This window comes from Lissotriton vulgaris, chromosome 5, assembly GCF_964263255.1.
Source record: "Lissotriton vulgaris chromosome 5, aLisVul1.2, whole genome shotgun sequence".
Classification (NCBI taxonomy): Eukaryota; Metazoa; Chordata; class Amphibia; order Caudata; family Salamandridae; genus Lissotriton; species Lissotriton vulgaris.
In genome coordinates this window covers 734,742,912-734,767,578 of record NC_141693.1, presented here as the reverse complement: position 1 = coordinate 734,767,578, position 24,667 = coordinate 734,742,912, and the positions used below count along the sequence as shown (strand labels likewise).

Here is a 24,667-nt window from a genome sequence, read left to right as displayed (position 1 = left end):
ATATATATATATATATATTCATATGTTTCACAATTAGTTTGATAAAAAATGGAGTCCATTTAGCTGGAATATGCAGCTGTGGTAAAAAAAAAAAAAGGCTTTTAAATGTAGGTTATGTGCGTGCTTACCAGAGAGAGTGTGTTTATGTGATAGAGATTGTGTGAATGTGTGTTTGTGTAAGCATGTGTTGTGTGATTGAAAGTGAAAGTCAAAGGAGGTGTGATGTCACTTCCGCTACCCCAGGCGTTCTAGTGAATTGACATGCATGTCTATAAATGCCAGTGTTTTACCACACCACACCAAAGTAATATATTAGTGGAAGTATGCTCCAAAATGCACAATTGACTACACAACACCCCTTACTATTCTCCTGCTGAATGGGCGTAATTCATTTGTTAAACTTCTTCTTTGTGTGAGGCTTCGATTTTTCACAATCCCTATGACAGTAATGTAACATTGACGGCAGCACCCCCACTCTAAAATTGTTCTAGCTCCACTGATCCAAAGGATGTAGTGGAACAGAACTTCTTACTTTCAGTGTTGGAACCTCGCTGAAATATATTTACAGGACCACAGATTTAGAAAAACAGATAAATTGTTGGTAGCTTATGGGTCTCTCCATAGAAGATACTCCTTTTCAAAACCGAGAATAGAGTGCTGGAACTCTGCAGCTTACAGTGTTTTCCGATCCCTAACCAGGAAGACCTCTGGAAAGAAAAGTGAAATCACGCTCAACAAGGAGTGTTTTCACTTCCACCACATCATTTGCTGGTGTGTTAAAAACATGCTTTTTAGGGCGGCAGCAGCATGGAAAAATAGACATATGTTCACCCAGCATTACTGTTTGGAGTCAACAGTACAAAAGGATGCAGCAGTGGGACAGGCAGGGCTGCATCATCTTTTCGGATAAGGTGGACCATTTTTTTTATTTTCCACACTCTGCAACAATGATTATCTATGCTTTGTTTAACTGCTTGCTATTTCAATTCAAGCGATCTGTGAAAAATCCAATTCTGAAGAAGAAAAATAGTTACTTACCTGTAACTGTAGTCCTCCAGTATTGACATATTTCATAGATTCACATGTGGCCCGCCCTCCAACTCGATTAAGGCTTCCCTAGCCAACAAAGTTTATTATCATTCTAACTTCTACTAGAAAATCTGAAGTACAGTAGCCTCTAAGGAGAGTGTTAATCGGAGTGCTGCAAACTTTTTGAGCGAAGTTTAGTTCTTTTCAAATGATGTGAATATAATAATAAAGTGAATATTTTCGTTTACAGGCTACATTAAGTATAATACTGCTTTCTGTATTTACCACAAGACACTTAGCTCAGCAACTGGGAACGATTCAAGCATATGTATCAATGAAAGATACCAGTACAGGAGAATACAAGAAGTTTAAAAACTCACTAAAATATTTAAATGTCACCATGGAAACTAGGTGACCAATAAAAGGTACTTCCTAAAGGAAATGAAGAACTAATCACCAATGTAGCCATATAGTATGCAGCCATGCGAGTCGTAAAAACTGACTGTGCAGTTTGAGAACTCCCATCATGCTGTATCAGTGTTAGTTAGTCCAGGTATTTATTTTTTTGTGGCGGAGACAAGCAGTACTACTGCAGAAGCCATCATCTTCCTTTATTACTTCAACAGGGTAGGAGGGGGGGTTGCTTATGATTTCAATGGAGATTATCCTGAAGGAGAACTAGGATTACAGGTAAGCAACCATTCCTTGTTCAGCTGATTTATATTGATAATCATAGCAAATCTGTCCCTACTGGAAGGAAAAAAGAAAAATAATGGACCACATAAAGAGGTTGCTGAAGGAGGCCTACCATATTTAGGCATCTGAACTAGTGTCTGAAAGAAAGCATAAGTATGCATAGACCTCCCAGATGGCTGCCTTGCAAAGTGGAAATATATTTTTTAAAAGCTACTGAAGAAGTTTTACCCCATGTAGAGCAAATGTTTAGTCTACCAGGCAATCTTATTGGCTTTCTCATAGCACAGTAAAGTGAGTTTACCCTTCTGGAGTGAGACTGGTTTGAAGTAGCCAGTCAACATTCCCCGAGCAAGAAGTTGTGCGGTGTGAATCTTACCTGATGTGATAATGGTAGCCAAGTTGTATCTGTAGTCTGTGTTCCCTACCCACTGCAATTTGTGGTTTCTTACTGGATTGTGAATGGAGTCATTTACAACACTCTAGCCAGGCTGCAGCTGGAGAGCTGCCTAGCCCAGTTCTGTCGAGTAGCAGGAATAACCTCTTTCTGGAGCACATTCAGTTGTTTGGATGGGCTGTTGGTCCTCATGTTTATTTGGTAGATGATGAAAAGCAATTGAATATTCTGCTCAAGATTTTAACTTTCCTGACCATCATTGATGTCACACCCCTTTTTTTTTTCTTCTTTTTTTTTTTTTTTTTTTTTTTTTGTCAAAACATTTCCTTATTGGCATTTCACATTAATCGTTGTCAAGACCAGTTCAAAGTAGTATTGAAATACAAATATATGAATATATGATTAATGACCAACAGTAACAAGTAATCAACACTCAAGTGCCAAACACATATACATGAAAAATATCACTTCATATCCGATACAGTACCAGCCGCAGGTTCCTTCACGTAGAATTATCCCCAGGTGTCAGACTGGATCCGGAAACTTTTGCCACAGCATCCCTGCATGGCGGGGGCGGCATCATGCGACTCCGCCCAGGCGTCGTCCACGTACGTGACGTCAGCGAGGTCACATAAGCCCCACCCCAGCACACCTACGTCAGTTTTTTCCTTTTCCGCTTGCAACGCGGATCCGGTCTTGCTACGGGCCTGTTTTGTGCCCCTTTTTTCCCTCCTCATTGTCTCTCTTTTTTGGCAAACAGTGTGCGAATGCCTTCGGGCTTCAAGACTTGTACGTCGTGTGGGCGTCTTATGTCAGCGATGGACCCTCACCTCATTTGTATGTGGTGTTTAGGGGAGGATCACAGCACTACTGATTGTGAGGCGTGCCAACAGTTGAAGTTGCGGCAGGAGCGCCGGATGAAACTGCTCTCGGGGCGTCTCTCCAGGTCAACCTTCTCCCCTCGGTCCGCCTTGGCAGACGACTTCATATACGGCGGTGGTCGTCGTCCTCGCCCTTCTCCGATGTCACTAGAGCGTCGCCCCAGTGGGTAAGTGTCACAGTGTGTCCCCGGGGGTTGGTGTTCGGCCTGCCGGGGGCGTGGACTCTCCGCGGGTAATGCGGCCCGCGTGTCGTCCTATCCACCGTTTCCCAGTGATGGGGTGTTGAGAGTCCAGATGGAGACATACACGGCGGCTTTGCAGGCCTCGCTGGCGTCTCCTCCTCCTTCCCCTCCTGGGGCATCAACGGATCCCTTGCCTTGCGCGGAGACCTCTGTGGCGCAGCCGGTGGTACGGATCCAGGTTTGGAGGATGTGGTGCTGTTGGGGTGCGGCCCCTCGGGGGTGCCTCGTTCAGATCACAGCGCCTCTGCCTCGCCGCAAACTCCAGCGGGAGTCCCTGTGGTGTCTCGGGAGGTCACCGGGGCTCGGGTCGCATCCCGAGACCCTCTTGGTCCTTTGACAACGTGGTCCTGTCTAAGGCCGAGGTGACACCACTACTGCGCTGGCACTGTTACATCGGGCGGCTTCACAGGGGTCGGTGGACCCCCATCGTTCCGCTCTGGGTCGAGGCTGGGCGGGGACCCCTCGCTTTCTCCGGGCCTTTCTCGTCCCTTCACGCAGGCGGCTGCCTCGTCGGAGGGCGAGTCAGAGGTTGAGTTGGCCCTGTCGGCGCCGTATGGTTCGCCGGCCCCCTCCGTCACATGCTGGGCCGAGGCTGGCGGAGGGCTTCATGTCACCCCTCTGGTCCCTCTCGTTCCTCCTTGCAGGGGGCTGCCTCGGTGGAGGTAGAGTCGGCTCCGTTTCGGCGACGCCCGCTGTCCACTTCGGATCCGGCCCGCTCTAGTACCCGGCGCGTGGGACTTAGATGAGCCCTGTCTCCTTCGGCGCCGGATGGAGTTGCTGTCCAGCAGCCAACAATGCCAAAGTCCCAAGGAGGACTCAATGGCCAGAAAACCCACTCCACAGCCAGAATAAGTGGCCTAAGCAGGCCCAGAACCAGTCCAATGAGGATGATGAGGAGGAGGAGGAGGAAGAGGAGGAGCCAAGAACCTTTGGATGGTGGAGTCAGCCGGGGCATGGAACAAGAGGCTGCCATCAAACGGAAGATCAATGAGCTCGCATCCCGGTGGAGGGCTGTGTCTCCTGCAAGTGCTTTCTTTTGCTCTTGACCGTGGCTCCGTCTTGTTGCTGTTCTGTCCTCCTCTTGGTTCTTTGGTGTATGGGGTTACGACGCTCCTGTGCCCTGGTGCTCTGGCTGCTCTGGGTTGGGAAAGTTTGCCTTCAATCTTGCCTTCTCTTCCTTTCCATTCCTCTTGCTGCTGGGGGGCCTGGCCCCTATGCTATCCTCTGAGTTGGGGTCATCTGATCGTGCCTCACCCTTGTTCCTTGGGGGGGTGGTTGCCCTCTCTGCTGGGGTGGCTTGGAGGTTGGTTGTTCCTGTCTGTTTTGGGATTGGCTCCCCTTTCTTGTTTCTGAATGGGGGTTGTAGGCCTGCTACATGTGTCAGGGCTTTTTACGCAGGTTCCTTGCCTCCAGGGGAGCGGAGAGGCTGTCTATGTACTGGCAGGGTGGCTGCTCAGGGCTCTGCTCTGTTCCTTCTTCTGCTCCCACTTTTGGACACCGCAGTGTTGCACTGTTCCTTAGGGTGTCCTTTTTCTACTCTTTTTCACACTGTTCCCATGCTCCGACAGTTTTTTGTCTGGTGGCGCCGTATTGTGGTGTGGAAAAGTTCTCAGAAGAAAACTGACGTAGGCGCGCTGGGGTGGGGCTTATGTGACCTCGCTAACATCACGTATGCGGACGACACCTGGGGGAAGTTGCACGATGCTGCCCTGCCGCCGGCGCACAGGGATGCTGTGGCAAAAGTTTCCGGATCCAGTCTGATAATTCTACGTGAAGGAATCTGCGGCTGGAATAGTCGCTACCAGATGCAAAGTTACCGAAGGTAAGTAACTCGTACTTAAGATCAACATAGGAAAGTATGAACTCTAGTATGCCATTAAACACCGTTGCCATTTGTGAGGTACATCTCCATGTGCAAGACTAGAAGGATAGCCCGCCCCTTTTCAACCCGAGCTTAATAGACATAGGTTCATCTTTGGTGAATTACTCTATTGTTGCCATCCTGAGACAGACCTATTTTGTATTCACTGTTGGATTTGGTCCTAACATGCTATTTTCTCAACTTTAATTCCATTAGTACTGTAGGAGAACGGATATGGATCTGTGGTATGTTCCCCGGAAAGCAAAGTTTAAGTAGTTTTAAGCAAATTCTATTCTATTTTCGAAATATGTCAGGCTAGATTCACCAGCAAAGAAAGCAATCAATGGAAAATGAAAATAAAGTAGATGCCTCCCTCTCCTTTAAGGATTTTATGGAAAGTGAAATTTCCCTAGACACACTCTATTTTTTAATTTGTTTTACAGCGAGTTTAGATAAACACAATCGAACTCACACTGGGGAGCGTCCATTCAGCTGCGAATTTTGCGATCAGCGGTTTACAGAGAAGGGCCCTCTTCAGCGACACGTTGCAAGTAGACACCAGGAAGGAAGACCACACTTTTGTCAGATATGCGGGAAAACCTTCAAAGGTAAAGTGCACTCACACTGGCCATCTATCACCTATTACATATGGGTGAGTGGATCATATAAACCAGTATTATGCATGTTCATCATTTGTCATGTTGCTCATTGCCACTATTCATCCTGGCATTAAGATAAGGTTTTGCTCCTGCATGAGACATTTAACTGTGCAAAGAGTGTGGCAAACATTTTTTGAGGTTGGTGCCGATCTGGAGGTGGAAGTCATAAACACTACCATTCATCAGAGCAAAGGTGAGCTGTTTTGACTCGCCTTAAAAGTTCTTCTCCTTCAGTGTCAGGATTTCTAGTTCTAAAATATGGAGTGACGAGAAATAATGGCTGGGTTTTCGGAACATCCTTACATTCAAGCAGGTCAGCATTTGAGTAGCCCCTGGGTTCTGTTTCTCACAGCAGCATCTTCATTGAGCCTTCATACAGTCTCTGTGCTGCGAGAGCCAAGAAAAATCTAGGTTTTTTCATCATTAGAGATGCATGTGAATAGTAAAGATTTCAGTTTCAAGTCCTTAGTGAAGACATTGATCACTTGCAAATCCGCTACTAATATGGGCTCTTATAACATGTCCCCTGATCTATCTATCTATCTATCTCTCTCCCTGCCATATTGAATACATTAAAACCATTTATGTTTATTAGCTAAATTACTTCATTTGCGCATTATTGCAGATTTGGAGATAATTCATCCTGCTGCAGAGAAAGTAGATGCCAAGGTATTTTCCACATGACATATTTGTATATATATCTGCAGCATGTAGAAAATACCTTGGCATCGACTTCCCCCACTGCTGGATGAATTATTTCCAAATCTGGAAAATGGCGTAAATTAAGTAATTTAGCTAATTTACATAAATAGTTTTACTTTATTCAAGCTCAAATCATATATACCGGGTGTTGGAAAATTTTCCATTTCTGTAGGGACACCCAGAACTCTTTGCTGAACCGTGTTTTTGCTGGCTATAGAACTATGCACACTTTACCCCTGCTATCCATTGGTAGACTGCTTGTGCTCGTCCTTTCAACTTGGTAAAATTGGTATACTCCTATTGTCATATCTAACTTTGTTAGAAGTCCCTAATATACGGTGCCAAGGAGTACCCATGCCTTGTAATTTAAATGTCACAAGTGGACTGCAGGACCAATTGTGCCACCCATGACAGCAACGATTTCAACATGACTGCGGGCATGCCACTCGTAGCCTGGCTGTGCCATTTTTTTTTTGGGTGAAACTTTTTATTGATTTACAACAAAAACCGGATGCCGGCACAAGCAGTGCAAAGTTACTATAGGTCTTTCTCCCTCTAATACTAATATCATCATTTTAACATCCACGTATAAAAACAATGAGAATCATTACAGGCTTTACATCCATACCATATTGTAGTGTAGTTCCTATATTCCCAATAGGCTCTGCGCATTGGAATAACATAAACAGCATTGTAGACGTAGGACTGAGGTCATCTAGGTCTCTACTGACTAGGTTAGACCTAATTCGTTTTTGCCAGCTAGCTCAGAGGTCACTAGAAACTTTCTCGAATGTTCAGGAAAGGGTTAACCGTCCTGATTTAGACAAGAAGGGATTAGTTTCTGACAACCGCATAAACATGACAACTTTGCTCCCTCAGAATAAAGAGTGTATCTCTAGAGTCGTGTGAAAACAATAGACAGCTATTTCACTCAGTCAATATTGCATGCTTAATTTCACCAGAGTGCAGAGAAATCGAGAGACTGGCGTTTTCAATAAAAAGGTGTTAATGTATTGAGCAGTCTTCTTTCTCATGCAAGAGAAATGAATTGCCACAATTGCAATACTTATCATAAAGTAAAGTGCGTACAGTAAAAGTAGTATTATGAAATAATACTGTAAAAGCATTGATATGGTTTCTTAGCCATATGATACTTTAAAATGGATAAAATATATACATACATAAAAACATTGACTAACGAACTCAACTGGTGCTTCTAAGATACGCCTACCCCGGTGTACCTGACCTAGGCCTAATACGTGGGAAGGAGTAAGTAAGTTGCAGTGTTAAGTTAAGTTAGGTTTTTGCCAAGTATCGGGATCAAGAATTCTCTCTACGGTTTTAATCAGCTCCGTACCTTGGTTATAGAATGAAGAAGGTCTTGTATCTCGCTTCTCAGGACTCGATCTCCCAGCAACCCGCGAGGGTGACTTGAGAACACAGGAGCTGGATTTCCAGGCGTGAGAAAAGGCAGCTTCTCCAGCGCGTCAAAAAGGGAGGGGCGGCTTCCTTCGGCTCTGGCAACAGCTGGGCTCTCGGACAAGTAGAACGTCTCTCTGCTCCCCACCACCGTGTGTTTGCTTAAGGCAACGTTGGTATATTTATACCTGAAAGGTGCCGGGTTTGAGGTAAGGTTGGACATAAGATGTCACTAAGAATTAACAGTTCTTTCTGGACTCCAGGAGTTCTTGTGCAAATCAAAACAAAAGCAGGGGGAATTCCCGGGCTGCTGGAGGCTTGGTTTGTTTAAAGAACGCGTTGTGCTTTCTAGGAGTCTATGGGAGTAGCCTTGCCGTGCTTTGGACTGCATGGGCTATTACTAAATATGGATATGATTCTTATGCCTTTATAAGGATACTATTTGTTATAACCACATAAGGGCATGAATCGGGAATATCGAATTAGGGTCCTAGATAGAAATACAGCAATATCTGATCCTCAAAAGAGACAATTCTACCCAAAGTGCCCAGAACATAGTGTGATAGGTAGCATGAGCTAGGAAATGGCAAAGGCAATACATCAAAGGGGGAGAAGCCATCACCTCCGCTGTCACTTGGGCCAACAATGTCCGCCTGTTCCACTGGAGTTCCACCGTCTGGGAAATGCAAATGTCCCCCCCCCCTCTATATTTGTTCCATCTTCCCCATGTTTGATCCCTTTTCTTGGGGCAAGCCCGCCTCTTAAACACAGACTTCTTGGCGATCATTACAGTGTCCATATCCTCTGCCCAATCAACTAGGAGCGGGACTGCCTCCACCCCCATTTATGCACAATGTTTCGCTTTGCAGTGACAAAGCCCATCGAGGCCCAAGTCTGTTCGGCGTGTTATAGGTCAGTCGCCCCCCAAATATTAAGCAGCCACAGTTTGGGAGATATCTAATGGACTTGCCACTCGCTCTCGCAAGCTGGCGGGCAATCTTTCCCCAGTATCCCTGAATTTGAGGGCATTCCCATAGTATGTGATAGAAGGTACCCACTTGATTGCAATGACGGAGGCCGAGTGGGTCAGGGCGTCTCCCTATTTTGAACAATAGTGTGGCATCGAAATAGACCCGGTGAAGTATCTTGAACTGGAGGAGTCGCATGGGAATATCAACTTTGCGAAGGGAGGTCAGTTCGTCCCGTCACATGTCGTCCCAGGTCTCTTTCCCAGCCCACTCTTAATTTTTGCATCGGGTCTATACGGTTGTTAACTAGCTTCTTATATGTGCGTTAGATGGCTTTGCGCTCCATTGGATCCAACACCAGCCGGTCCTCTAAGGGGGACGAGTCAGGGAGGGGGCCCTCCTACGGCAGAGCAGCAGATACAGCATGCCTGATCCTCAAGTATCTAATTGTCTCGGATTAAACCAATTGGTATTTCGCCTGAAGTTCTGTGAATGTGGCCAACCTCCCCTTAGTTCAGATATCTCCGATCATAGACATTCCAATTGTATCCCATTTGTCAAACCCTGAGCATGTACTGAGGTGAATATCGGGTTCCCATAGGGGAGTCGCTTTCGTCAAACGATTATGCCATCCCAACTTTCTAGTGATGCGGTGCCAAGTCTCGACCGTCCGTGCCGCGGGCCCGGTTAAGTTCAGTTTGTGAAAATTAGTATATAGCACTCTGTTGTAACCGCCCCGTCCCATTAACCAATAGTCTGTCATCATAAGGGCCGAACACCCTTCTATTGATTGCGATCAGGCTGTGCCATTTTTAAGTGCAAATTCGACCTGTCAAAATAACCCCTGTGACAGGCTTCACCCTTACTTTTTAATATGTATTAGTCACCCCTGAGTAGACCTTATTGCTCATAAAGGCATGGTATTTAAAAGTAGGACATGTAAAAGTGTAATATTAAGTTTAATGTTGAACATGTTCTTACAGTGAAAATTAACTCAAAGCTATTTTCAGTATGCCAGGTTTGGCTGTTCCAGAGAAAACCAACTAGGATGCAATATTGAATACCAATCCAGTATCTTGGGAAAGGGGTGTGAGAAGTTGGCCTGGTATATGATGCTCACTAGTTCTAGTGATCACCTTGTACCATGCCAAGCAACCCTTATGATGATTGGTTGTAAGTCAACCTTATAGACCAGCTATCCTAGTAGCGTGGACAAAGCAGTCTTATGCTAAACTCTGTTAAGGCATGTGAAGCAAGCTGTTTTACCATACACAATCCCCTTGAATACCAAATGAAAGGACACCACGCAGATATATATTGAAAATATATATATATAATTATTTAATACAAATCCCCTATACTCTTAATGAGCACAGAAGCAAATGCGTTAAAACAAAACACAGTTTAAATACACAAAAGTTGCACAATATGGATGAGCCCTAGGGGCCACCTGAACCATATACTAAAATAGTGGTATAAGAACCACCTAGCTGAAAGGAAGTAGGCCTAGGGCCTTGGGAATCGCTGGAGCTGTTCGGGACTAACAGTGAAGAAGTCGGGAAAGGCCCGCGGGACTCGGGTGCAGCGCTTAAAGGGGACGCATACACCAATGCAATGTCAATGGTGCGTAAAAATTACAAAGTTAGTGTTTAAGGAACCTTCCGAGTGACCTATAAGGATGAAACTTAAGACCTAGACACTAGAGGTGTATACCAGTGTAGGAACACCGGTGTTGCTGAGTTACCTCACCCACAGGAAGCGGGTGCACAGGTGCGAAGTAGTGTCGGGTTTCGTCACGCAGGTCGATGGTGCTTGGAGCTGAAGATGCTGCAGGCGTCGAGACGAGAAGAGTTCCGGTGGATCCAAGGGTGGATCTGAAGTGGTGAAGACCTGAAAGCAGAGGGGACAATGTTCAAAGTCACTAGCCAGTGACTACCGTGGAACCAGGATAGAACCAGGCGATGTCGGGTGCAAAGAGGCGATGAGGTGTAGCTTGTCTCCGCTGCCACGTGGACACGAAGAGGTCGAGGACGTCCAGGAGTCGATCACGAGCTGTCCCACGAAGGCTCTAGCTGATGGCGGTGTCGGCAACTTGATTGGAGCAAACAGGCCTTGGGTAATGCAAGCCACGCAGAAAGTGAAGAAAGCTTATCACTCAGACCATCAAGGTCAGAGCGGGTGCTCCTTTTTACAGGAGCGAGGGTAAGTCTGGAGCAACTAGACACACAGTGTAAATTGTAGGTTTCGTCGCCAAGATGGCCGCTAGCCACGTGGCAAGTGGCCGGGATGGCGCGTCGAGTGGCAAAGTGCAAAAGGGCCCCACGCAGATCGTGGAGATGCTGGGGGGCTGATCTTCGTTGCAAATGCTGCTCGGTGGTGGGGCTTCTCAAACCCCGGAGCACAGCGTCGAGGGTGCCTTGGGTGCTGCGCAGTCAGCTTCTCGGGGTTCTTTCGAGATGTCCGGTCCCACGTCTCTCGGTGCCTCCACGGGTCTCTTCTTCGCAGGGACTGTGGATCGGGCTCTGAGATGTCTGGGAGTCTGGGTCTCGTCGGGCTCTGGGCTCGGGCTCCGGCAGGAGGCGGCGGCAAAGCAGACGTCGATTTGCTGGATGGTGCCTGTGTTCACAGGGTGGCCACTCCTAGGCCACAAGGGAGATGCTCTTCAGTCTTCTGTGCAGCAGAATGTCGAAGTCCAGTCGTCTTCTTAGTTTCAAGTTGATTTCAGGATGATCTGAGGTGCTATGGCACTGCTCCCACTCTTATTCCCAATCTGAGGGGTGGATCACCTGCTAGGTCCCTCCTCTGGGTGGGACTAGGAAGGGAGGCGGTTACCCCCTTCCCTTTGTCCAGCTCCGCGCCAGGACTGGGGCTGGAAAGCCCCAGCACCGGTTTGGACTGGCTTATGCACGAGGACACCTTGTGTGCCCCAGGCATGTCTGATTCTATTCAGCCCTGTCCTAACCAATACACAAAATCCTGTCTGGGGTGGTGCTCGCACCTCCCAAGGCAGGAAACCCTTTGTCCAAGCCTCCCTCGCTGGAAGGACTCCCAGCAGCAGGAGGTCAGACTTGTGTCTGCGGTGGCAGCATCCATTTTGTGATGCTGAGGCTCGAGTTTAACTTTAACCGGGGTTCAGGTTATGTACATGTCGTGTCCCTCTAGAAGGGTGGAATGCTATCCCCGTCGACAGAACTGTCGAGGGGATAGTTTTCCAAATCGTATGACACCTTACTCGACATGTTTTGATAAAGCCAAACCAAAGTTAGCATATAACTGCGAGGATTATAATGCACTTAAGAATATATGGTATGGCAATATCCCGGAACAGCTAAGGGAGTGGTTCCCGACAGCTGCAGACAGGCTCAGCTCATGCTAGAGCACCATCTCACATGAAACCACGCACTCTGCCTCCAGGATTGCAGAGGCCTTCCATAGGAGTGGCTTATAGGTTACCGTGTGTCCAGTTAGGTTAGATATAGGTATACTATGTCTAAGTAAGAGGTGATTACACCAACTTACCCCAGCTGAGTGATCAGCCAGTTGTGTCAAATATGGAGGCCAGGCCAAGTAGGCCTTGGATACACCTATGCCCTGGGTACCTGGAGTACACTGTTACAGGGGGCTATACGGTGAACCAGTTCCAATTCGTAATGCACCTAGAGTGCATTGGCATTAATTTAGAGAGAGAACAGCAGGCTGTGGGTCTGATTAGCAGGCCCACAGCCACATTAAGTCATAAACCAGTGAAGCAAAAAGCAAAAATTTGGGGTGACCATAGGATAGCAGACCCTACTCTCCTACAAGGGGCTAGCTAGAAAAATAATTAAACAGCTACTTTTAATAGTTGTAAAAAGAATCAACTCAATAGTGAAGTTGGATTTGTTCTAAATATTATGGTAAGGTCACTTTTATTACTCATACACTAATAAATTCTGCATGTTAAGTTACAAAAATATACATTCAGGTAGATGGAAGAATGTTTGGTGACACCCTTATGTCACATTTCACCTGAGGTGGGTGCTGCACCCTATAATCGCAATGCATTTTCAAGCATAAGAAATATTTAAATTCGTCTCCAGGCTGGAAATGAATATTATATTAGCAGCTTGCTCCGCTCCTTAGCGTTCATGCACCATGTGTTTTTCTTTTATTTAATGGGTACCCAATACCGCAAAGGTCACCCACAGAAGTAGCAGTCATTGGGAGCAGGAGGGGATGAGTCTCAAGAACCCTGCTTTCTCCATGCACGCAGCTCCTGTGCTGGATCAGGCATTGTGCTTTCTGCTCCTGCTATGATGAGAGCAAATTTTCTTATGTTCCTGTGGCGGGAGCAGTTTTGTCTACTGCTCCCATGTCTGCATTGTTTGCATCTGTCCCCCCCAGACAATGGCGACAGCAACTACCCATCGACTTGTTCTCTACCTTGGTGGATGGGGTTCCAGAGAAAGAACGAATAGTTGTGCCAGGCCCTGGAGGATAGGATCCCCAGGGCAAAAAGAATCTCGGGAGCAGGGGCTCCTCACCCAACCCTCTCACCACATAGTAAAATAAATAAAGATGCCCCAGACCCTGACCCACCCGGTGTGAATAATCGTGAAAGTAGAGCAGTACTTTTCTGGGGCCAAAGGTCAAATTGTTACCTTTGACTGTTAAGCCAGTTTTTATGATCTTTAGCTTGTTTTGCACATGATGGCCAGCTCTAGCCACCAGGAGCATGCTAATCTGGCCCACTGTCCTCTAAAGTGTCGCACTTCCCAGGGAAATTTTCTTTTGGCTCCCTGTGCCCGCTTTCTCCTTTAGCTCCTGGTGCTGCTTTCATGCTGGTGGAGGCATCTTGCACCAACACCTGCCAGCAAATCACCCTTCTGCCGGTACTCCTAGGCCCCATAGCCTCCTGGCTGTCTTGCAGAGCATGTGAGGGGGGGCAGGTATTCCCCCAACTGGAGGCATAAGGGAGCCACGCACTGGCCATTGAGAGACCCTTTTTAGTCCTCGACGTCCGCTTTCACAAGCCAGTCTTCCAGGGTATTAAGTGGCTCTTCCTTCAAGCTGGCCATTCATCTCCTGTCATTACTCCCATGTCTATGATCAACTTCTCTCTATCTCTCGTTTTCGTGGGTTTTTAGGTAGGGTGGAAAGGTCTAGATGCCAGGCCTCCCTGGCCAATCTTAGGATGCCACATCACCCCTTCACTCCTTTTCACCAACCCTCCGGCATTCTGGGACCATCCAAAATGGCGCCAAACGTTTTCTCTGAACAGAGCTCCTCGGTGGGCCTCAGTTCCACGCCCAGCTGACCTCACTACTGCATCCCTTCCCATCTAAACTTCACAGGGGAGCCCCTTGTGTGTTAGTTACTGATGTCCGGGCTCCCTCCTTTGTTCCATGGACCTGAGCAGACCTAGCCCAGGTGCAGAATGACAGCTAATTATCAAATGCAGATTTTCCCCATGACACTTTCCTCTCCTTGAAACTAGATCAATCACTGTTCCTTTTGTGTGGGGAGGTTTTTGTTACCTATGCTGGGGAGCAGAGTAATTACCTTGGCCTTGAAGGCAGGACATAGGCCTGGAACCTGGTTACGAGCTGAGCCAGAGAAATAGAACAAATCTTGCCATCCCATAAGATGTATATGTGGTGTGTTGGGAACTACATATTCAAACTCTGTGTGCATGTTTTACCCCAGTTTGACGATTCAGAAAAGGGGGTGGTGATGGACAGAGTATCTGAATTAAGCAGAACACTCCTACCCAGTCAACAGGTCAGGGCTTGATCCATCACCGATTTTTAGCTCACTGCACCATCCCAGCTCAGAACCTGGCTACATGCAAATTAGTCTGTCCCTGGCCCAGTGCATCATGGGAACAGGGCAGACCAAACTACCAAGCCAATTATTTTACTGGAAAGGAAACAAGCTTCCGGGGACCGGTTTCTGGCATTACAGCCGTCTTCGGCCCGGCTTGCTTGAATCCTGATGGTGCAGTGAGCAAGGGACTCATGTCTGAGCATACCCTTCCACGCTTACGGTGGAGGGTATACTCAGACGTGAGTCCCTTGCTCATTGCACCATCAGGATTCAAGCAAGCCGGGCCGACGACGGCTGAAATGCCAGAAACCGGTCCCCGGAAGCTTTTTTCCTTCCCAGTGAAAGAATTGGCTTTGCAGTTTGGTTTGCCCTGTTCCCATCATGCACTGGGACAGGAACAGACTAATTTGCATATAGCCAGGTTCTGAGCTGGGATGGTGCAGTGAGCTAAAAAACGGTGTTGGATCTAGCCCTGATCTCTTGACTGGGTGAGAGTATTCTGCTTAATTCAGAAACTCTGTCCATCACCACCCCTTGTTGTTTAATTACCCCAGTTTGACACCTGGCTGGACTGTGTTGCCTAAGTGGAATGAAACTGCACATCTGTTAGAGACATCTAGCTGCAGATTCCCTACCATTGAATTATCCCCCGGCGCCAGACTGAATCCAGAAAATGTTCTACAGTATTACCTCTGTGTGTCGAGTGACTCATTAGCAACGTCTTCCATCGGATGTGACGTTGACTGAGTCCATATAAGCCTTCCCCTGACGTCAGTTTCTTCCTTTCAGCGCTTACAATGCAGATCCAGAGAGCTGTGCCTCTGGCCATTTTTTTGGTCTATCTTGACATTTTGTCAACACAACAGTGTGCTTTTTCTGGATGTCCTCAGGGTTCAAATCCTGTGGGTTGTGTGGACCGCAGATATCGGCCACAGACCGTGATAGTATTTCTATGTGGTGTCTGGCAAACACCATGACACTGAGGAGTGCAACTCCTGTCATCAACTTCAGACAAAGGCGTTATGGGAAAGCTGCATGAAACTTTTGGCAGCGCGATTGTTGCAGGCTCCACATCGGTCGCGGTCACCTTCTCATTCCAAATGCCACTAAAGGGCTTGCTCCAGTAGTCCCTCCCGCAAGCGTCCTTCGATCTCGTTGTCAAAGGGTAAGTCTCATCATAAGCAGTCAAAGTTGCAGCCTTCTCCGACTTCACTGCATACGTGCAGCGTTTCTGACGCCCTTCCCTATCCTCTGGTTGAGGAGTCGGAGCGAGAGTCTACCTGGGCCTTCCAGTATTCTCTGGAGCCGGGGCGACTCTGGACCAAGTGAGGGAATATTATCACTCCATTAATGCTATCTTTGGATCTTTGCCTCCCTCTGGTGCGCGTCTCAGCCCCAAGGATGCCAGAGGAACCGTGACTGGATCCACGCGTCTGTGAGGCCATCTGGATCTGTAGTCTGATCCACGTTGGCACCAGTGCACAGACCTTTGGGGTTCCCACCTGCGACTACAGTACCTGATCATCCGGCTCTGACTTCGATGGCACCAATCAACGCTACTAGGTCTCACTTCTCCAATGCTGATGCGTCACCATATCGACGCTGGTCCACGTAGGGGCGGTTTCAGAAGAGAGGTTCACTTCTGGCTAACTTCCTCCTTCTTTCGTGGATGTGGTCTGTTTAATGGTGAAGAATGGCTATACCCTGCAGCTGTCACAACCACCTACCAGCCGAGAAAAAGTTTAAGAATTGTCTCTTGTTGCGAGTGGAAAATGAAAAACGCCAGTCCTGACATTGAATATGGTGTTAATGCCACCCTCAGAGTCCTGTCTGAGATACAGGTCTAAATGACAATTTTTTTACGCAGCAGCAAGTCCATTTCTCTCTGCTTTTAGAAGGCAATCTTATAAGAGCAGTTTCAAGGGAGGATGTACATTCCGGTCTAGTCTTGACCTTCACACTTGGGTTTTTGGAAAACTATCCCAAGTTAATTATAATTTGCTCCAAGATTATTCTATTCATAACTGATTGAGAACTCCAACATGCAAGCTTCCTGGAAGTGGATAACTTCATTACCAAGAAGAATATGACCGCCGAATGGTTCTAGAATCTTCTGTGAATACATGGGGTCCTGTGTTAGGCAAAAAGCTCCAAAAGCATTCCTACAACTCCATCTGACAGAATATGGGATGCAGCTCCAGGACATCTTACAAGCACAATCCTGTCCATCCTTGCCCAATTCTGATCTTGGAATGGGAGACATATGCTCGCAACCTATGAGTAGGATACCACTTTTGCCAGCTCAACCCAGTGCTCATAGTCACCACCTACTCTTGTGTGTACAGGTGGACAGTGACCAATGCTGGGAACTCTTATTGCCCTGGGCTACCGATCAGGTGTATCCCTGCTAAACGCATGCTTCTAAGAATTGATAGCATTCTATCTGTGGTGAATAGCTGACTGGAGGCCCATGGAGAGTGGAACATTGCTGAGCCTCTTCTATTGATTAATCAGCCACAAGAAAGCAATATAAGAGATAGTTTTGTTACAGGTACTAGCACATCAACCCAACCACATAACTTCAGCCAGTAGATAAATACTTATGCGATCCTGGCTCAGGAGACATTACAATACCTGTATCTAAAATCCACCCTTGCCCCCCACTTCTGGAATGCCCTTCCCTTCTCCATCAGGTCCATCCCCACGTATATGGACTTTCGTAAAGCCCTAAAAACTCATCTTTTCTCCCAAGCATTTCCATTGCAGTAACCCTCCTGTTGCCCCTCATTGCTGTCATTTCATAGCGCCAAGAAATTGTACGGTGTTAGTGCGCTTTATAAAACTTTTCAACTTCTAAAGTGTACTTCTAACTAGACTGAACCAAGTTTCGCAGTTCATCAGACCAGCTGACACTAATGGAGTGTCCGCCATAGCTAAAGGGAAAATGTCACTCACTGCTACATTATTCACTGAGCCCAAACTCCATCAGGTGCCTGGGTACACTCCAGCAGGCTAAAGTGGTGTTGGTAGCACCCTCCAGGCATATATTTGTATTTTGTTTTTTAACATTTTTATATAGCACAAACTAGACCCGAGACATTGGGTATCAGAGCGCTTTACACAAGCACCAGTTTCGTTACAGATGGACACATTCATTTTTGTTAGGCACTGGGAGATTGTGATTTGCCCACAATCACAGGATGTTGAGCGTCGTTGCCAAGACTCGAACTAGGATCCCCAGCTTCAAGGTCGACAGCTCTAACTGTAAGGTTTCATCCTGTGAAACATATTGCTCCTGATTGGGATACCCCACACACATTCTGCCATTATGTTCTTGAGGCTTCTATTGGAGTGCTGCAAGATTTGGCCAAGAGGTTATTTACAACCTTGTGGGGGCTTAAGCCGCCTGATGCTGCCTTTCTCCTCCCTTTCTCATCATTTGTTGTGGAATGTATCCACAAGGTGAATAGAAAAGAGCTTGAACCTGAGCTTAGAAAGAAGTTGCCTATTTAGGTGATTCCATTAACCATTAGACTGTAGACTCCCTCCCATTATCAACTCATGGCCATTGGACAGGTAGTTCTCACCAAATAGAGTTTATTAAGTTAGATTGCGAGGGAGGGCTGCATGCTTGCAGGGAGGAGTTCGTAGTTTGCTAGAGACTTGTGTGTTCAGTACAAGTGTGCAGAACTCTCTATTAACTGCTACACAAGTAGTGACCATTCCACCACCAAGTCCCTTCACTAAGAGGTCCTTGTAGATATCTGGTTCGCTGCTGAGATGTTGCAAATTCCTTCATCTGGTGAGCTGAATCCAGTTCCTTCCATCACATTGGCAAACTCCTTTATGCACACAAATCACACAGAGAAACACCTTCTCAAGCCCAGATACTATTCCCAGAAGGGAGAATTGCTATCCAAGGGATTTCGCTCCTTGATCCCTGCTTCCTGAACCACGCAAGTTTGGGGCCCTTTTCAGAAGATGAGTGAAACATTAAAAGTGGCCTCATCGGCCAGTGAAGTGTTTAAACATTACCTGATTGACATACTACTCCAGTCTGGGGGTCTGTTACTTGTTCCTGTGTGATCACTGCATTGGAAGAGCCCGCTGCCCTCCTCCCCTGTCTATTTGGTACCAATGTGTGCATGAAGGAATGCTATTAACCTCCAGATCAGGGGATCTTGACAGAGCAGAGCTTATTCCATTTGCAGCTCTCCAAGCTTCTGGAAGGTCAGGTAGGCACAGGAGAGATGGAGTGTGTAGCAGAGCAGTTACCAGCTCAATTTGCATCAAACACAATGGCTCGCCAGTCCATCCTCACCCAATGAACACACATTTCCCAGTCACGATAGTGCCCAAAGGTACCCATGTAATGGAGACTGCACAGACCTTACCAAGGGGGAACTGGTAGGGAACCCCTACATAGATTTATGCTCCCACCAGTCAATCCACCACAGCCTGGGTAGAGAGAGCAGTAACCACTATCTGTAAAAAGGGATGTAGGTTGCGTGCCCCTTCGATCTCCAAGTCGAGCACTATGGTCAAAATCCATGTAAACAAGGTGATCCTCAGTGGACTTTAAAGATTCTCCTGTTCTTTGAGGTAAAATGAAAAAAACAACAGCATCTTGCAAGGTGATCCACAGAGGGTACGGAACCGCACTCTCTAGAGCCGAACAGAAAACGTTCCCTTCAAACCGTTTAATTGGTTCTTGCTGTCTCCTTTAGAGACTAATAACTGTTTTTAAAGAAATTATAAATCTTTAAAAAAATCCATCAAGCACTTGACTTTTCAGCAAACTTGGGGTTTAGGTTTCAGATCATAAAAATACTATACACTTAGAGTACTATAAAGCAAAGTTACCTATCATTATTTCAGGAGATAATCTGAAACCATTGTTAATCTTTTCCGGCATATATTGTATTTAGTAACAACTACTATCTTATTACCCGTCCCCCTCACATTTAACATCTACATCTGTGATCTCCATTGTCCCTAGATTTTCTCATATTTCTTAAGAAAACCCCTCGTATATTTATGGTCAGCATGCACCAGTCCATTCCGGTATATCAACATTCTGCGGTCAGCAACATGTGACTTCCCCTACAATGTCTCCAGCACCCTACGAGCGATCATATGCCGGTGATCATGATCCTACTGTCATCAGTGAGTGGGTCCTCAGTCCATATTCGCAGAATAATTAGTTTGACCTCTCTTGTCTAGGTAGCTCTTAAGACATAATGCAAACATTCTCTAACCATGCCCTAAAACCTTTCCAACCTGGATAACCCCCATATTGTTAAAAAAAAATCAAAACAAATCTCAAGTCTGCCTTGTGCCACTCAAAACAGTGGTCAGACCTCACCCTTCTCATTTATTTTCCGTTTAGTCCTTGTGTAGTAGATTCTGTGTACTAAATTGAGTTATTCAGGCTGAAGCCTGCTCTAATGGCCACATCACTTTGGTATTTTAAGGCCTCCGGCCGTTCCTTATCTTTCATTCCTCTCACATCTGCCTCCGATTCCATAGTAAGGTGTGCAATGTTCAATCCTCCAGGAAAAGTGTGTCTGGCACCCAATAGGGTGTACTCTAAATCAGGTAAAGCATTTGGAAAAAAAATGTCTTCTTATAGAGTGTGGTCATACGAAGCAGCGAGAAAGGCAGCATTCTCCAGTGCTTCACACAGCTTTGAAAGTTTTCCAGAACACTGAAGAAGTTGAATTTGTGAAAAGTATCCATATGCCTTGTAACATATTTGTCTAAATATTTAAATCTTTTAGGGCTCACACTGAGTTCAATGAGTAGCTATACATCTGGGCTCATGTCGCTAATAAATATAGAACCAACTTGTGCCAATTAATGGCTAATCTAGAGTTTTTAATAAGGGTATGGAATACCTGCAAAACCTTATGTTTCAGTTAACGAAATTCTTCCTTTTTGCTAAGCCACATAATTAAGGAAAACCAATATTTGAAGAGAATGCTTACATGTGGGTTTAAATGCGTAAAACAACTGTTAAATATTGCTCCTTAAACTTGTGTTTCTGCTCTTTTTGTTTTAGCTATTGAACAATTACGGGTCCACGTACGAAGACACAAAGGGATGAGGAAGTTTGAATGCACTGAATGTGGTTACAAGTTCACACGACAGGTACAGTGCTACCACAAACCGTGAAGCTTGTTTATTTGTTCTGTGTTAACATACTACCTTGCTGCCTTAGATAAAGAGCGAGTGCTTCAGCAAGCATCTCCCCGATGATGCACAGATCTAGACAACTGTATGGGCCGCCTTTAAAAACAAATAAAGGTTTGCTACGCCTGTCTAGCTTTACCGTTTTCCTACAGGTGCTCCCTAGTGTCCAGCTGTATTTGTAACACATCTGTCTCCTGCATGTCTCCCAGCCTTGTTACATTCTTTTTTTTCGTTGCCAACTATTGCTGTTGACAGGTTATGCACAAACTTCACAATAGAGCTTCCACATCTGTAAACTGGGGTTACTCCAAGGTAAGGCCTTGAGGTCAAGTTCAAAAAGCCATTAACCAAATAAAGAACTTCACTGTTAACATCTTCGAATCATAATATTATAGGCTCTGTGGCTGTTCCCAAAACAATAAGTAATTTAACTACAGTAGCGCCATAAAGAAGTAGACAGATAAACAAGAGAAGATATTAAAAATATAGCACATTTATATGCACAACATTTTGTTTAAAACTAAAACCTTGAACTATGTATTCATTTATTAAAGTTCCAAATGGTTTTCATTATTTGGTATATAATAACTTTTAATTTATTAACATAGTAACCCATGATGGTTCAAAGATATTGCACGTTTAATATCTTATAACAAATATATATTTTTTAAAAGTGCACATCCTTTAACACTTAAGGAATATATAGTAAATATATATTGTTTTTCTTTAAATCTAGTGTGTAGTTCTATACTCGTCCATACCTTTTAACGTATACAAAACTTGAATGGTCCTTGTTTGAATACTGCTGAAAAATCCTTACTATTATATTTTTTGTTTTTCATCTGGGCCAGCAGCCTTCATGACCCATTGCTTCATTGCTGCCAGCATTGCTAAATCAAACTGGAGCTAAAGGGTATAGTGTCTTACATTGTGCCTCCACTTGTTATATTTGAAATAATCAAATGAAATGTGCTAGGGCTGTTACATTACCTGAAGTAACGCATACACTCAACTAATAGGTCTTGCTTGCATGTTCAATCTCAGTTAAACATTAGAAAATGCCTGCTGCTCTGTAAAAGCAAAACCAAAACGACTGCTTTTTGTTTAAAGTGCATAAGTGAAATAAATAATTTCATGATATGATTCAGTTTACTTCTGTAATGTAAAATACTGCTCCTACTTTCAAGCGTAAACGCTACCCAGGTTGCTGAATGATATATTAAACTTGGACTACCATACGGTGAGAGAGTCCTGTGGCTGGAGCCAAAGCCAATTCTGTGTCGTTTAAAGAAGTAATAACAGTAGGTCTCATAACAGCTGCCATGTCAAGCCAAACCTAAAAAATCAAGTTCCAAAAGTCCGTTCTAGCATCTTCAATAGGCTAAAGAAATGTGCTGCTGCGCTACTAAACCTTCTAGACCGATTTATTTACCAATACTTCTGTTTTGTGATGTTATAGTATTCTTGTGTAGCAGCTTACATAATGCATTTTGTATAGAAAGGCAGGTTGTGATTTTTGGTCTCTGTAATCTAGTTAAATAAACAGGATCCTGCTGTGGACTTCATTTCAGATCCCTCAGGAAATGAATGTCTTTCTTTCATTTTAGGCGCATTTAAGACGTCACATGGAGATACACAATCGAATGGAAAACTACAACCCCCGGCAACGGAAGCTGCGCAATCTCATCATTGAGGAGGAGAAGGGGCTGGTGATTGGTCTGCAGAGCCCTCATGAACTGGAAGTAGGGTCTGCAGAAGTTATAGTGGAGTCTCTGAATCCAAGCTCCCTTGAGGAAGGGCTGTCCTTACCCCGCCTCTGCGGGGATGAACATTTTGCAGACACAGATGGCATTGAACATTCGCTCATGTCTGCGACCTCAATCACCGATGACTGTGAAACGTAATGTCTTATTTCTGAGGCACGTGTAAATTGTAGAATAAAGTATATATTATTTTTGTTTTCATGCGTGGCATGGCCTAGGGTTTTTATTTTCTAAATCCAGCGTTCTTCCAAAAAGTAAAATATCTTTAAACTCAGGCAGGTCCCTGTAGTCACTTTAAAAAATGAAAATTCAGGAAAGTTTGCTGAGGCAACAGTTACAGGAGAAGGATGCAAATGAAGGTGTAATAACATAAATATTAATAAAAGAAATATTAATGGAACTTCCGGGTCACGGTCCCGCTTATTGGGTTTGCTTGCTTTTCTATTCCTGTTTGTGAAGGAAAATGCTAATGTCTTTCTAGTGTAGGAAAGCTACAAGCAGCGGCTGACTGACAAGCTACGACGATATGACTGACTTCGCCCCTGTCCTACTGGCCTTTCAAAGAAACTGACCTCGTAATACACCTCCAGTGAAAGACAGCCACTGCTGGGGGGGGGGGGGGGTTGGTATGTCACTGATGCAGCATTCCTGGATCATTCAGTTATGCAGCTTGCAATGTACATTAACAGCACATTTAGTCATCAAATCAGAGTTGCAAAACTAAGAATCCTGCAGTGTTCCGTCACACATTTTTCGCTGTGTTTTACTTAGCGAAAAATACACAGAGTAAGCTATAGAGAAGAAGTTATACCTTCCACCCAATATATTCCTGATTCGAGCAGAAATACCCATTTCCACCTTACTCTGGTTTCCAACAGAAATTGTAGTGAGCCCCATGGAGAAGGCAAGCCCTCCTAACCTTTTATTATATTCAGGAACATTGAATATTTTCTCCAAGAAGATCCTGAAAGGCTTTGTGGAAGACCGTAGAGTGGTGTGTGGGTTTTTCATTCGAGAGAATGGTTTAACTACATCTTAACAAAACAGAGATTTTAATGCTGTACCAGTTTTGGAGAACAAAATGGAAAGACAATAGGCTGGTAGGTATCCGGTTGTATGTACAAGTAAAACACTTTTTTAGGTTTCTGGCTAACTGCGACTACCCTAGCGAGCACAACTCTGACATTGATGTTTCTATGTCTCAGAGATTAAATTCTTGACCATTGGGCTCTGCGGATTCGTCATTTAAATATTCCTGTTATCCCCGAAGGATGGTGTATTGGTGATGGCTTCATTAGTAGGTAGCTAGGAATTCCAATGACAAATTCATATGCACTCCTTAGAAAGGTCTCGGTCTGCCGCTGTAACGTCCAAGTGAATACAAGCCAGCCTTCCGTGTAGTCTCTAGAGAGAAGTGGGAATACCAATGCTGTTGGGACTCACCCAAGTCCTGCCTGCCATGCCACTCATGTCATGCGGAGGCTAGTAGAGGGCACTCTCCCTCCTGTTGCTCAAATATTACTCTGCTTTGCATCCATCTTTCTACCAAGCATACTACCAGTGAATGTATTGGGCTATACTTATGTTTACTTATTCCAGAAAAGCTTTTGCCTATTTGTTATTTGAGGTAGACCCCGCCGCACCCATTCATCCTCTGAGGAAATGTTGGTTTGCCTGCAAAGCCAGCTGATTCCATGTCTGATTGTTGGGTGCACCAAGGATTGCAGTGAAATTGAGCAGGTAGATTCTGAGTCTTTTATTACATTTGTATGCACCAAAGTTTGCATGTGCTGCAGGCCAGCTTCAGGACCACATGCTGATCCAAGAGGGAAATCTGAATTTGTTGTGTGTGGAGAAAAATAGTTCGACCAGAGCTGCTTGTCCAGCTTTTTTTTTGTTTTTGGCAGGGCTATTTTTAAAATGACACTAGTTACCTGTGATAGTAAAATTAGGTTTAGAAATTAAGTGTAATGGATTTGTTGTGGACTCCCTTGATCTGTAACTAGTAACTCTCCCTGTGCAGCTTACTTTAGCTGATCAACTGATCAGAGCTTTC

At 45.3% G+C, this 24,667-nt stretch overlaps 1 protein-coding gene across 2 annotated transcripts in view; it reads left to right on the top strand.

Moving 5' to 3' along the window:
- Window positions 1-22,812, top strand: part of ZBTB48 (zinc finger and BTB domain containing 48) — a 157,158-nt gene extending 134,346 nt beyond the window's left edge. For both annotated transcript variants that reach the window (XM_086922169.1, XM_086922170.1), the window contains 3 exons: window positions 5,547-5,711; window positions 20,718-20,806; window positions 22,456-22,812. In XM_086922169.1, the coding sequence (XP_086778295.1) occupies window positions 5,547-5,711; window positions 20,718-20,806; window positions 22,456-22,752 (551 nt within the window). In that variant the 3' untranslated portion in view covers window positions 22,753-22,812. The remainder of the gene's footprint in view (window positions 1-5,546; window positions 5,712-20,717; window positions 20,807-22,455) is intronic.
- The last annotated feature ends 1,855 nt before the right edge of the window (window positions 22,813-24,667 follow it).